General features: G+C 36.9%; 2 protein-coding genes and 1 non-coding gene across 3 annotated transcripts in view; all 3 read right to left on the bottom strand.

Moving 5' to 3' along the window:
• The window catches only part of LOC101310948 (putative disease resistance protein At3g14460-like), a 192395-nt gene that overhangs the window by 167641 nt on the left and 8975 nt on the right, over positions 1–15779 (bottom strand). The gene's annotated exons all lie outside the window — the stretch shown is intronic.
• Positions 2910–5119, bottom strand: LOC101305798 (trehalose-phosphate phosphatase A-like). The gene is made up of 11 exons (XM_004307768.1): positions 4826–5119; positions 4583–4723; positions 4421–4492; positions 4174–4299; positions 4024–4080; positions 3809–3910; positions 3607–3684; positions 3444–3513; positions 3266–3336; positions 3078–3170; positions 2910–2963 (listed from the first exon to the last, which is right to left on the bottom strand). Exons 1-11 carry the CDS (start codon positions 5117–5119, stop codon positions 2910–2912), a joined length of 1158 nt encoding a protein of 385 aa, XP_004307816.1.
• Positions 13731–15765, bottom strand: LOC101309973. The gene is made up of 6 exons (XR_185291.1): positions 15678–15765; positions 15057–15214; positions 14888–14976; positions 14567–14810; positions 14184–14378; positions 13731–14067 (listed from the first exon to the last, which is right to left on the bottom strand). It is a non-coding gene; the product is annotated as an uncharacterized LOC101309973 (transcript).

Below are 15779 nucleotides of genomic sequence, written 5' to 3'. Positions count from 1 at the left end.
TCCATCCTTTCCTTCCTCATAGCTAACTAGAACTATGAATTAACCCGTCGGGATTCTTGCAGTTCTAACTGTGGGAACTGCATATATATACATTCACAAATTTAATCCTAACACAGCCAAGTCGGACAAGCTAACTAGGATTTGGATGATCAGCTTGTAAGTTTTGACTACGGATTGATCAGTTTGCTCCAAGACAATTGGTGAACGAAATTATGAAAAAAGAAAATAAAAACTGGAAATAGAACAATCATGCGAAGGACTTTTGTCTGCTAATAATAATCGGAAAAGGGTTGTCATCAAAAAGGTCTACACTAAAACGTGGCTAACAGTGTAACACAGAGTCACTTCTGGACACTACTGGATGAACCGGATGATATATCATGCATGAAGTAGACTACATATATGGGGATGGTCCATACGATCCATACCAATAAACATATGTATGGTGACTAAATCGATAATAGTTTCAAGGCCAAGAAATCTCTGATAATTCATATATATTAATTAAGAAACAAACAAGTGAAGTGGATTCAACTACATATATCTAATAGTACTGTCACCTCGTCAACGATTAACATATAACGGTGATTGAACATTGTTTTCTTGTCACTTGATAACCAGATGAACATATACACCATTTGTGTTGTCCGATCTATATGGTCGATTTACTGAAAGTAAATAAAAGAGTAGAACGATGACACCGTAGAACTCACAAGTTCTAGCCTGGGAAGGCAAAGAGATGGCATATAAAATGACTTAGAGTGACCTAAATGACTATGCACATATGATGCATTCGAACATGCCAACATGTGGTACGTCTCTGATCTAGAACAAAAGAACACGAGAGAGATCAGATCTTGAAGTGTGTTATAAACTAAACCTCTGTTCGATCTGTTCCAAATCTCACATAAAACACCACCCCCAGACCTAACATTCTTCAGAGTACGTACTCTTGATGAGTATTTAGAATGTTCATTGAGGGATGGAACGGTAGGTCAAATCAAATCTATTGTGTGTTTTAACCAGATTGTGATTTATGGAATGGTTGACTAGCTATTAAAAGGGACAGTCCCAGATTGTGATTTATGCAGTTGGGTTTTGTCGATTATGTACTAATTAATCACTTGCTTAGTACTTGCAACCTTAGATTAAGATGCCAAATCTGACATATAATTATGTTATGTGGCTCTTTGAAACCGGTTCACGAACTGAATCACTGGTCCTTAATATATATCCAAAAGAAATCAGATTCATTTTATGATGATCGATCTAGGGTTTAAGTAAGTCACTTTTCCGACAAATAACTTCATAGCATTCATTTACCCAAATTAACTTATAATGCAACAACAAAAATGATTTTCTACTAAGACATGTTAGGATTGTAGGAGTGAATGGAGTGATATAGAATAAGGAGGTTCGGACATTTTTTTATTTTCAATCTAGCTATATATACTCTATAATTATATATTTTTTAATCAATAAAAATAGTCATAATGTAACTTTCATCTTTTTCCCGATTTCTTTATATCCTTCATTTCATTTCAACACAACAAAAACAACAAATCCCTATAACTTTCAAGTAAGACAAGGGAGGGTAATAAACATATATAACTCTATATGTGCATCATTTTTTTGGTTCGAACTATATATGCATCATGATTCGTGAATTGTATTCACTAGTACTTTACTCCATAAAGTTTATCTCCACACACACACAAAACAAAACACACACACATCATGATCGAGTGGTTAGCTATACTGAACTTCTGATATGCTTACATCAGAACAATAACCAGAACTCATGATTCATGCTTCCACACTTTTTGTGAACCTTCATGCTTATATTACTCTTTAAACGGGTATGTACACCTTTCTTAAGCGTGCGGATCATACTAGAGACTTTGGGGTTGGTTGGTTATGGGCAACATGTGATACAACCACTTTATCATCAAGACTAGGGTCAATTCTGATCATGATTTCCACAGTAGCCATGAAAGCTACAACAAATTTTCTTTACAACTCTAAGCATTACCTAGAGAGATCTGCAGTCATTCTGATAGTGATAGACTTGTATTATTTTTCACTGCTGAAGATTGAACTGGAAAATTTGCTGATTGGGGCTCTTTTAGATCTAATAATAATGTTTCACTACAAGACCAACATGTTCTTTTCATGTTTGAGAAAAAGGCCAAGGAATAGGAAGCTGGAACCTTCAGCGGCAAGCGATCACAGATCACTCACCAGGCTGTCACCAAGAAGAGGATGTTTCAGTCATATAATGATATATTTCCTGATCCAGCCCCTCATGGCCTCATTCTCAACAGGAGGGTCGAGCCTGCAAGGTTGAGTGTATTTCATGTATCGAGTAGATACCAAAACATATGAACATGACCGATGGGAAAGAATCAGTTTATCAGCATCTATGTAACTCAATGGGATTTCATTAAAAATAATCAAGGAGGGAGACAGTATACTTGAATCAAAATCGAAAAGGAAAACGAAGAAATGAATAATAATACATCTCAGAAGTGAGGATGAACCTCGCCTTCACAAAGAAATAAAGAAAGAAATAATGATGGCGTTCCTTCGGCATAAATATAGAAGATGCCCAGATATAAATAAACGCAAGGAATTTACAGACTAAAGCAAGCTTTGAGCAGAGGCAGACGGACTCAATTAGGCACCACCAACATCTTCGACGTTGATGATATAATAAAGGTCTTCTTCTATCCAATATATCCTACTATTCCAAAAACTTGGTATACTTCTGCATTCTAGACAAGTCAAAAAAAACGACTGGCTCGCTTTGGCTTCATCAATCATATATATATATATATATATATATATATATGTATGACTCAGACCAATGATCCTGTCTCCTCTTTCTCTATTGTATTAATATCTCATATTTATAGAGCACTTGACTTCCTCCATAGCACCAGTGACTTGAGAAACTCCATTACCTACATAAATTACAACGCTTGAGTGAGGAAACTAACTCTTATCTGATGGAAGTGTAGACCAAAAAGAAGGAAGCCTACACCACGGCAAATTTTTAAACACAATAAACCTTGTACCTCTGAGGGGTCCCTTAGTGAGTAATACGCATTGCTTTCCTTTGGCACCGCAGAGACTAAAATACCATAACCTTTGTTTCCTTCCCTCAGAACCTGTTACAAGTTCAGATTTGATTTACTTGATTTACAATTGAGAATTAGAATTCAAATCCATCAGATACATCCCTCATAGCTTTTCAAAAATTTACCTTGAATGCGTCTTCATCTGTGCGGTCGTCTCCAATATATATTGGGAGCACATTGTCACAATTGCTTAGCCCTAATACAAAATTTAAGGTAGTGACAATTTAGATGGAATTCAATGATGTTGAGAATACACTTCAGAACAGTAAGTAATATGAAGAGAAAATAATACTCAATACTCACCTAGAGATTCAAGTAAAAATGTGACTGCCTTCCCTTTATCCCAATTTATCACTGGTCGGACCTCTAAAACCTACAAATACAGAAACAAAAAATTTAGATAAATGAATAATTACACATGCAAAATAACAGACTAAAGTTGAACTCTTGATTTGACGCTTCATACCTTCCGTCCATGAGTCAAACGCAGGCGTGGGTAGTTTTTAAGAATGTCGTGAACCCGCTGTGCAACTACAGCCCAATTCTGGAAACAAAAAGTAAATAGAGGTAAACAAGAAGTAATAATTTTGTAATGGTCCCAGAGTCCCACTGCTGAGCTAAACTAAGAGTAAAAGAAAACCCCACTAACTCAGTATAATCAAGATTACCTTCTCATCTACATTGCGGTAGTGTACAGAGACGCAGAACTTGTTATTCTCAACTTTAGATCCTTCAATGTCTTTGGTACTTTCTTCTAGGGATTTAAGAACCTGTTCAAGCATAAGCAACCAGACGCTAAACTATCAAGTAATTGAGAAGGAAAAGGGGAACTGCTGGTTAATTGCATTAAAGCAATCTATTGCAGATAATACACTCAACAAACCTCGCCAATCATAGGTAAAAACTCTGCAGCGGGCTGGAACACATTAACATCGTTGCCCTGAAATTTTCACAAGGAAGATTAACATAATAGATAAGAGAACAAAAAAACAAATCAAACATATTAGTCTTATGAGATCCTTGTAACAATTACCTGTTTGTCAGTAGACCTAAAGCCATGTCTATGGTCACCAACTACTGATTGTAGAACAGGGGCCATTATGTCCATCCCATGACTACCCGCATAGTATAGTTCATTTAGTCCAACAAACTCATACACCTGATAGAAAAAGTCATTGAACATGCTACAGTCAAAATCAGCACATCAAGACCGATTGTTGAAATTATATAGTAACAAGGAGAAAATCAGGATATTACCAAAAGCATTAAGTAGAGATTACCTTGTCATGGCTTCTTCCACTAATTATTGCTGTTGGGAAATGTTTTGCCACTCTTTTTACTGCCATTCGCATCTGAAATGATTAGAACACCTTCTATGAGCAACCAAGTAATTGAAGTAGAAGTAAAAAGGGTAATGTTTTACACAATCTAGATATTCTTACAGCATCAGACATAAAGGCACAGTCAGGGTTATCTACAATTGGCGAAAGAGTCCCATCATAATCGAGAAACAATGCTATTCTCTTTCCCTTGGCGTAATTAGAGATTTGCTCAAAGGATGTAAGAGCTGACGGATACTTAACCTGCAAGATTAGACAGATGTGGACTACTGCATAAAAAACTTGTTTAGAAGGTTGCCAAAACATCAAAGAGATACAACACATGAGAAAAGAAATAATTATTACCATCCATGTGCGATAGGCAATATCATACTCAGTTGCTGCAGAGTCATTGTTAACATCCTTAGTTATCTTTCTGTGAGGAGGTGATGAAGATTTCATAGCATCAAGCCAAGAGCTAGAGCGAACATCATCAAGAAATGCATTCTTCCTCCTAGGGATGGTTAAGAGAAGGTCTGCTGGAAAAGCTGTTCCAGGAGGTGAATATGATAACAGACTGGAATGTACACCAAGTCTTGACTTGCCTAAAGGCGCAGGATCAGTGAGAACAGGAGAAATATGGTTTGACTTCAGGTCCATGGGATCCAGATTTGTTGCTCGTTATCCAAAGTAAAACTTTACAAGTAACCAACACTCTGAAGTGTATGCAGTGTTAAGCAGTTTCTAGTTCTATTGTGTCTTCTTCGGTGTCTTCTTGTTGCTTCTATATAAGCAAGCTATCCATCAAGCACAGAGTTCTTAGATCTAGTGGACCAAATAAATAACATTAGTGAAAGACCAATGAAATTTGATACATAATTACATACGACAAACAGAATTGCAATTCTCATGTATTTACCAACTAGTGTAAGCAACAAGGAAGTACATTTTTAGCTTTCTATTTTCAGAATATAGATGTGAGTAACAAAACATTATTACTAAAACGAGAGATATGCCAAGGTATGAAGCACATCTCCAAGCAATATTGGAAAACAATCACAATGCTTTGATGGTTCTAATTTTGGTTGAGAAAATGCTAAAAGCTAAATGAATCTCAGACTTACAATTCAGCCTTCTCATCAGATGAACCTAACGTTAAGAACAAAGGTGTTAAAATAATAATGACTAAAGCCCTCTGGAAACTACAAGATATAAAGAAAAACAAGGAAAAGTATTTAAGTGGACGTCAATATATGTTATCTTCGGAAAATGATATTTCCCTAAAATGTAGTGGCAACTTGTTCAGATTCTTTGAGTTTTCTGAGAAGACACATGAAATTTTTCAAAAGGAGGGAAACACAGAAGAAACACTCACATACATACAGCAAAGGTAGAAGAAACAACTAGCCACTGTTGCTCCCGATTTTATAAGGGATGTCATCTTGAGTGATTGTAATCACTAACTGTTTAAATAAAATCATTACTTTACAAAAAAAAAAACAACTAGCCACTAAGGAATAGGTAGTAAAAATAAAATGCAAAATAATTTGGTATACCCCAAATATAGTTGAGAATCATCTACTGTACAAGCATTTCAGTAAACACAAACATATGCTTCGAAGTGGTAACTTTCATATTGTAAACTGCCTTCATTTAACAGAAAAATAGACTACACGGAACATTACAGATTCTTCTGCTTGAATATGAAAGAACACTAGAAACTGGGCATACTGACATGGTATAGAAAGTTTGCATGTCCCACATGTATGGAAATATTCATATACAACCACAAAAGAAGGCCCTACTCGAAACATGGAATCTTAATAACACTATGGACACAACACATAAGATTGAGGTATGAAATGGACAGAAATAGATGGAGGGACAAATGTGACCCACCAAGAAAAACTCCTAAAAGAGAGAACAGATTTCAAAAGCTTCTATACACTTATATACCATACAACCATGTATAAGCAGCACAGAATATACAGTTTAACTTTCTGGGCATTCATGAAATTACCAGCATGACCAAACCCAAGAGGAAAAATACTATATACATTAAAGTTATAAGGTCAAGATTTCCCTAAGCAAAAATATGACCTCAATGATTATGACTCTTCATTTTCCTTTTCATTTCCTGGTTTAGAATAGTTCACGCGATTACGACACAAATCGACACTTGACCAATCAATTGCCTAGAAGCAAAGAAAAAATAGACAAATTCAGCATTTTGGTTAAATAAATCAAAGTTTTAACTTTCAAACATTAATACAATATCTATATCACATCAGCTCAACTGAAAAACAGCTCCAAGACATTTCCGACAGATTCAGTTTTTCCGGTTAACAAAATCTGAACTATCAATTCCTTAGAATCCACACCACAAACACATAAACTAACACAAACCCGGTTCACCAAAACTGTTAAAGATCAAAACTTTAACACCTAACAAGCATATAAACACAAAAAAGGTTCCACCTTTCTAACAAAAAAGAAGAACCCAGAAGTTTAAAAAGGGTGAAACGACGACGTACCAGTTGGGGGCAGCTTGAATCCGAAGACGGAAATGCAGGTGGCGGCGGGACTTAGAAACCTTGAAAAAGAAAACTAAAAGGTTTAATAAGGCGGATGGAAAAACCCAGAATGCTCTGTTTGGTGCCCAAGAAAACAGAGCAAATTATAAGGCGAAAAAGAATAAGAAAACGAAAAACTCATTCTCCTGTAAAACCCAACAACAAAAAAATAATAACTCAAAATCCCAGAGCTTTGAGATGAACAGGATTTCAAAATCCAAGTTAAACAGAGAGCAAAGGCTTTAATGGAAAATAAATTACCTAAAATCAGGAGTGCTTTCGCAAATTTGGAAATAAACCCCAAAAAGAAAAACTTAAACCCTCAAAAACGCCCAATTAGAATATGAGAAACCGAAATTTGGTGAGAGAGAGAGAAAGAAAGTCCTCGAATTTTAGAGTTCGGGTATTTATAGAGTCCTTCCCAACGTGTTCCACAATCCAACCCCAGCCGGCGTGGAAGCCACGCGCCAATATGTGGGCGAGTAGGGTAGGTTTTGATAAATAATTAAGGTTTTTGTGAATTTCGGTTTATAACTGACGGACCAGAATGATTGGCTTCTAATTTTGAGCGAGTTAAAATAATAATAAAAATTTGGCGGGTGTGGGGCCCGGCGGATCCAGGGGAGACACGTACGGGGGCGGGAGACTTTCGCGGGCAAAAGCGCGTGAGGACACTTGGGTGTTGCGTCGAGTCTGACATGGCCACGTTGTGGACGTGGGTCCCGCGATGAAGGGAGGGACGTGTGTGCGACGTGTCGTCACTATCAGTTGGTGGTCGTCGGTGGCGGGGGGGTCGAATGACGGTAATGCCCTCGTGGGGTGGGGCTCGGAGAGGGTCTTTGCCACGGGATTGTAATGCGTGGCGGTATATGGGCCCCTCTGGAGGACCACGGATATTAAGGGGGGCGTTAAAACGACAGAGAGAGGGGAAAAACGACATTGTTTGATGGAACTCTTGCATGTGAGTGGTTAGAGCAAAGAAATGGCACCTGGCTAGTTGCCAAATTAGCTATTTTTGGTAAGTTGCAAGAATCAATTATCATCACAAAATAGTGTGGGATCGATCAGATTTGGTGTTGGTGTATGTTTGTTTGTATAATTGAGTAGTTCCCCTTCCCTACAGGAGAAATAGAGAGCAGAAAATACAAAATTTACAATAATATGCTCATGTAAGAGATATTTAGTGAGAGATAAATTAACGGAACTCAAATCGATAAAATCAAATCTAATTTTTTCCTGTTGTAACTTATCTTAGACTGTTGATGAAAAATCCAATTATGTACGATAGTCAGATTCACTCAACACAAAAATGAAATTTATTAATCGCTTCTTAGATGACCTTGTTTCATTCAATTTCTTAAAACAATATGCTACGTCTTTCTAATTTACGTACACGTCAGCACACTACTCGCCGTAATCTCATCAGGATAGCTCTTTTTTTCTCAAATACCTGAGAAAAAAACATTAACATTATGATTTTATGAATAATGTAGTTTCCGATGTAATCTTCCTATGTCACCATTTTCCGGCACACAAGAAATACTACTAGAAACTTGGGCACACGTGTGGGTTACGGTTGGGCCCCAGTCCGAGCTGGAGACACATAGATTTGCGTTTATTTGGTCAAAGACAGCGACAGCTGGAGGAACCCAAAACGAAAATGGAAATTACGAGGAAGACCGGGTTTAATTTAAAAAAAGAGTGTTGGGAAAACTCATCAGAAAAAGTGAGAGTTGCCTTTTCAAGAGGTTTGACTGACTATTTTTAGAAAGGTAATTTATTATTCATTAAAGATATTAAACACCACCGTGGGGCCTAATTGCGGTTGGTACTTAGTAGTTTTCATGAACCAACGGCGTGACCTGCGGTTAGGTTTCTTAAGCATTTATGTTTCTATTTTAGGTATTTTACGTATAATTACACACACAAAAAAACACTACAACAAATTTAAAGAAATAGACCGACATTCGACCATTAACCCACTTATTCGGTTTATAAAATTGTTAATATGGTCATATTTTGTGCTGTAATACATAGTTAAAGTGTTTCTTGTCTGCTTAAATGTTAACTTATTGATCTCGTTGACACATATGTATAATAAAACTTCGTGGCATTTATCATGTTTCAAGATTTTCATTAACAATATTATTTTTACAAGCTGTATGCATAAACTGATGTGGTTGGGAATTAGTTGAAGAGTTATATAAAACACTTTACATCGCCCGCCCACGTAAAGAGCCAGAAAGATCAATAAAGTAAAACGAAAAGCCAAATTAAAATAGAGTTTGCGTGATTGGTTGAATTAGACGTTTCTCATGGCTTCGCCTTTCCAAAGTTGTCAAAAAGTTCTGGAGGCAATAGTCTCTGCAGTTGCATATTGATGGCATGGAGCAGCACATGTTTATCATGAGCTGCACTTTTCAGATCGTTTATAAAAATGTATTGCAAAGGGGAATCTTCGATTCTAGTTTTAGTGGGTGTCACATAATCAATATGTTAATGATTTACTTAAAACAAATCAAAAAACAAAATCAAAAACAAAAAAATTAGTACAGGGAATGAGATTCTGGGAACATGATAACCAGATCGAAGTAAGAAACTAAGAAAAAAAAAAGAAAAAACCAAGTATGTATGCCGTGAACTGTGAAGGGCTTCGAATCTGTATTTCAAGGTTGAAAATAGCTACACGCTTCCGATTCTCTCTAAAATCAAATCAAGCCTAACAATATGATGAGGAACACGTTAGCGGCATAGATAGTATATTCTTCAAGCAAACCCAGAATAATCATAATCATGTGTTAATTTTCAACAATGCAATATTAATATTCAGAGATTTTCTTAACTCCCAAGTAATAGCATTGCTTTGACTTGAACCCAGCTACTTGTTTTATGCGTTCTACGTGCAGCATATATTCGAACCCAGAATCTTATAAACCCTAAAATAAACAATCCCATTGGGCAGCGAGGAAATCAGACAGCTTGTGAGTTTCTTGATTTGTAAGAAACAGAAAACTGAGACTCGATCTTCTGGCGAAAATTCAAGCTGAATAGAAAAATGGGATTCCACAAATTGGCCTTTTCTTGTTCTGAAAACTCATTCATTCATTGTTGCCCCGAAAACGAAAAGGCAATGCGAAGCAGAAGCAACAAGGACCAGCTAGCTAGCTGAGGGACACAGAGGCCCCGCCCTTTTAGCAAGCAGCTTTTGAATAATTGACTTGATCAATTATATATCAGAGTTTCAATGTTTTGACTGTCTGCAATTAGGGATCCAAGAATCGGAGAGTTGAGTTGATTTGTTTTGGTTTGATTCATTTTCTTCCAGAAACTATGTACTGAATCGAGTAGCATGGGCTGCATATAGCCACCGATTGGTAGGCTAAAACAATGTACGAGGGAGTTGGGAGTTGGGAGTTGGACAGCTGGTTGGTTAAATATCCTATACTCCGTATTGTACGGGTCACTATACCTCGTTACCTCTTTTCGAGTAGATCGACGTGTAGCTTTAGTAATTAAGAACATTTACCTTACTCTAAGTTGTTGAGTTCATTCTCACTCTATACTAATGCAAATTCATTATCCAAAACATTAACGACTCAATCTTCATATGAACAAATTTAGGATATTGTTGTAGTTCATTCCTGTAGGTGAGTGAAGTTGCTTGGCCACCGTTATCATCACCAATGTGGGAATGCCATTTCGTGGCGTAAGGAGTACGTAAGTACTAATGTTCTATATTGAGGATTAGAGGCCTCTAATACATTCTCATAACATGATCACATTCTTATGACAAACTTCTCATACTATTTTCAATTCCGTACCATTCATTAGCATGATCACAGTCTGTGGTAAACTTCTCATACTACTTGCATTTGCATACATGCGTTAATTAACATTCAACTTGCTTATATTCATATAATTTGTTATTCAAATACAAGAGGTACAACTCATTTCCATGGGTTATTGGGAGAAACTAATTAATCATATAAAATCTGAAATCGAAGTACTATCAATTCTATTTCTTGAAGATATGCTATTGTTATTACTCACAATAAAATAACTAACTCCTAAACTTGGTACCATTATAAGTAACATATATATATATCATAGTAAAGTTTTGTCTAGTTGAATTGATTCCCAGGGTTTTATACGCTAGGCGTGGTTTGATATTTAGGGTGGCATCTCTCGTCAAACATTATAATAGTGTAAAATAGTCTAGTCCATCAAAACTAAAATGAAAATATCAGCTATTTTATTCATAGACTAGTATAAAATTTCAATGCTCTCCTTGTTGATATTGATTTGATCAAACCCCATTATTATGAGCATGTTTATCACTTTCCTGGAACAATTCTGCATGTTTTCTTTCTTCTTGTTGAATTGATCAAACCATTCCGAATCTATTCATTAGGAAAATTAAAAACGCATTAAGTATGTTCATCTGCAATCAGAATCATCATCTGCTTCAACATTGGAAATTTGCTATGTGAAAATACCACTTTTTGGTGTGCGTCATTAGATTGGAGATTTGCCGGTGGCCCATTTTCAATACTAATATGTGAACCCAATAAAACCATTGCATACAAGGTACCGTACAAATCACACCATTACATCAGCACCCTAATACAACGCAAAGTGTTAAAAACATTTTGTAACTATTTGATTGCTTTAACCATGAGGTTAGCTAGGTGAAAACAAGAAATTTAACATGTCAGCTAATGAAACAAGCTTTCTTTTTCAAAGAACCTATTGTCAAGAAATTTGACATCTTTTTCAAAGAACCTATTGTCAATATGAAATACATGGCAGGTCTTCCAGATTATTGCAGGGTAGTGTTTTGTATTAAAACCCACCACACCACACCTATGGTTCAAATAAGATTCCTATCGCTTAAGATTCCTATAGCAGAAATAACTATGTTCAGAAATCTCTACATCCATTTCAACCAAGATTCAGATTTATCTTATTATAGGAGTTTGACTGTATCTCACCACTTAAACCCCAATTTGCTTTAGCACAGTGTAGTTCTAAATCCTACTTCTATAAATCATCCACATGAAAGAGAAATGCAGTTGAAAACTAGATTCCATGAAATGCTATTATCTGAAATGCTAAAACATATATTCTTCTTTCCCCACATCACCCTTTTCTACACAGAAGATGGAACAATGTCCCCCTAACCCGTTACCACTTACCAGTGATCACAAAGGAATCGAGTGCAGATTCCTAATGGTTGATTCAGTAAAGTTTAAGTGCAATGTCTTTGGAAAAAAGAATTTCACATGAGCATAACAAGTGATCGAGCCCCGATACATTCAAGCTATGAGAATCGCACGACAACATATTATACAAACCATCCATTACATCAATTTCTGGTTTTGATCAAATTCAAGTTCAGATATATAGAGCTTAGAGAAAGATCATGCAAGTGACCTCAATGGCATCCAGCCATCCACAGTGAGGAGCAGGACAGTGATCCTCTCAGTGAACCTTTGAGGCTCTGCAGTATCATGCGCAACCCTGGTTTTGATCAAACTCCCTTGTATCCCTTGGCAACTTTACTCCCCCCAATTCTCTTAGCAAAAGCCTACATCCATCATCACACATATTTACAAAAACCCTCATCAAATCTCTGTCTTTCTTGAACCGGGCGTCACGGCCAGTCCGGTCTCCACCGGAAGACAGTGAACGGCCGACTACAAGTCTTGCACTCCTTTCGTCATGCGAACATAGGCATCGTGACGTACCCATGCCAGGCAAGACTAGCAGACATCTTACGTTTTTTTTTTTTTTTTTTTTTAAGGTGGGCCGTTAAGCCCGATAGATCCACTACACCATTGACCGTTTAGACACGCGTCAGTTTCGTCAAGCTTGCATAAGGCCTAGTTTGCTATAATTTTTTTGGTGAATAAAAAACAAACGAACTGGATCTTATGCATCTTAGGGAGAACTAACGCGTGTCTAGGTGGTCATAGGTGTCGGGTTTTTTACCGTCCACCATAAAAATAAAAAATAAAACTTAAAATCTTATGAAGGATTATTCTCGATTCGTTCTCGCGTTCTCTCTCTCTCTCTCTGATCCCCTCACAACTCATTTCTAGGGTTTTGTCGAACACCACCGTCAGTGGTGGAGCCCATCGTCTCCTTCTCATGGAATACAAGACGAGAGCCACATCAACGCCAATAGCCGGCCCTTTACCTCGTCGCTTTTAGATTCCAGAAGACAGAGATCTGCCTCTTTGATCTCCAATACGGGGTGCCGTTTAAGGCTCGTGGTAGCGATCCAGCTTTCAATTCAATCGATATGAGCGACGCCGATTTAGCATGCAGTTTTTGAATGTGTATATTACGAGAGTAAATCACCTATGCTCAAAAATTATGTGCCAAACCTGTGCCTACCCCTCATATCGTGACATCAGTCCACCAACTTAACAGAGATTAACACTGTTAACTTAATTATTTTCAGCTTTTTTTTAATTAAAAAAGAAGAAGAAAAGAGATAAAGCATATCACTCTAACTCTTTCCTCTTCCTTTGTCGATTCTTCTTCTCTCCATCTTTCTCTACACTTTTGCAACAACCCCAACCCATATCTCTTTGCTCCTTTGAGAGAGAAACAAGAATAAACCCAACCCATCTTCTTTTTAATTCGTCAAAAATCTGCGATTGTTGTTCCTGGACTTAGCAATCAACCATCTTAGACAATGTTGTTCTTCATATCATCTTAGAGACCACAAAAATGATTCGAAAATCTAATACACGAACAGATTTGGCATACAAATTCAAAGCTTTAGAATACCAAACTGAGCACAGGGCTCGAAATAGGCACAAACATTTGAATGCCACCACCATGGAACTACTCGAAGCACAGTTTTACATATACACTTGTTACCTAAATGAGAGCTGTGAGATTGTTTGCATGATCAATCTAGCTAACACACGTAAACAAACAAGAAGTTTCTCATACGTACGTTGAAGTCTTGAAGATGAATAAGCTTTACTAGGAAGGATCATTCACCGTGGTAAAGTAAAACATCTGAACCAAAAGAGAAGCGTTCGACGAATCAGACCAAGTTATACTTAGAAATGATAGCAAAGAAGTATGTCATTCTTATGAATGATCAGTTATGTTGCCTTAGAAGAGGTTATTACATTATGTTGACCTCATTCTCAGGTGGTCCTGGTAGTGGGAGAGGCAATGTGCTGAGAGGGCAATGTGCTAAGATAGATGAGACTTTGGGTTCACAGTGTTCACTCATGCTTCTCCCCAGATGTCTTGTTCAATTCAAAGAGGTGATTCCCTGAGTTTGTAACAAAAAGCTCACCATAACTTACACGTCACACCCCCTGCACCAAAACACAGCCAAAGAACTCAATTTGGAGTTCATGTAAATGATAGAAGTTCAAGTTCCAATTCATTCAACAGAAAGTACAAAATACGCATGAGAATGGATAATGCTATACACATAAACTGATATCAATGGCTTTAAACAATGAACTGGACACATGCATACACATAACTAAGAAGTGCATACCTTCTTTTCCTTTTGAATCTCTGATGCAACTCCAGCTAGCTACTCCAACCGAACCGAAGACTTTGAACTCATCAGATGAATGCTTATAACACTGCAAACAAGCACCAAGGGGAACTCATTTGGATGGATAATATATAAATAAGTACAAGCAAAGGCCACTGAAACTAATCTTAAGCTTCTTCTTTACAGCGGCCTCCAGTCCTCCGCAACTCAATCACCAATACAAATTAAAACAGTCCCCAACCTGTCATTAGAAAGTCCAATTAGAAAACTGCATGAATCAATGCCACATTACATAAGTACCAATGAGCAGCTTAATACCTTAGTAATCACTAATATTATCCGATTCGCACCAGCCAAAAAGCTACCATTGAAGTCCACAATATCAAGTTATCAACCAACATAACCATCTGCCTAGTTCAAAATTTAGCCAGTAGATTAAGAAATGAATTTGGTGTTGATAAGTAAGTAATCTAGAATCTGTGCTTACTTTAGAGCACTGAAACAACAGGGTAATGATGATGACTACCCCATAACATAGAGGTAACAAAAATGTTTTCTCTTTCCACCATCCCATCTTGAATAGCCTCTGTTAAACCTATTCCCAGGGCATCCTCAGAACCATATATCCTGGCTGTGACAAAATGCCTGTAACGTACCCATTTTCAGATATTTGCCGGAAATTGGAGCATACTACTCTGGAAAGGCTACTACATATATATGTTTTGCTACTAAAACTTACAATACTATCTATAAAAGAGTCTCACGCTGTTGTTCAACATATATGTTTTGCTACTAAATATGTTACATTTAAAAGTTCGAACTATTTACTTTATTGACAAATATCAACCCTTGAGAGTGTTTGAGTATCACAGTTTACAACCAGCAATGGCAGCTTGTGTTTGATTAGTAGCTTGATTAAGATGACATAATACATTGTTATAAAGCCATTGAATACTACGAGTATTTGAATAGTGATTAGCAAACTAAACTTCAACACAGAATACAAAACTACATGCAATACAGTTCAAATGCCTGATGCAAGTTTTCCAGCACCAAACAAAACTAACAAATTGAGTTGCATTTTCACATCTTAGTGTATTTGACAAACCTCGACAGAGCTGATATTGTTTCTATCACAAACTTCCCGGAAGGGATCGAGTTGAGACTCCAAATGTCATATTATATGGAGACCTGCAGATGGAAGAAATAA

This window comes from Fragaria vesca, linkage group LG7 (genome assembly GCF_000184155.1).
Source record: "Fragaria vesca subsp. vesca linkage group LG7, FraVesHawaii_1.0, whole genome shotgun sequence".
Lineage (NCBI taxonomy): Eukaryota > Viridiplantae > Streptophyta > Magnoliopsida > Rosales > Rosaceae > Fragaria > Fragaria vesca.
Note: the sequence above shows the minus strand (reverse complement) of the source record. Positions and strands in the feature narration are given on the sequence as shown.

Excerpts from the sequence above, each read along its gene's own strand:
- LOC101305798 (XM_004307768.1), bottom strand. The coding sequence starts at position 5,119 with ATGGACCTGAAGTCAAACCATATTTCTCCTGTTCTCACTGATCCTGCG. Across the intron at positions 4,493-4,582 it reads GTGCCTTTATGTCTGATGCT|ATGCGAATGGCAGTAAAAAG; the intron begins GTAAGAATATCT and ends TAATCATTTCAG. Across the intron at positions 3,514-3,606 it reads GTTTGACTCATGGACGGAAG|GTTTTAGAGGTCCGACCAGT; the intron begins GTATGAAGCGTC and ends CTGTATTTGTAG.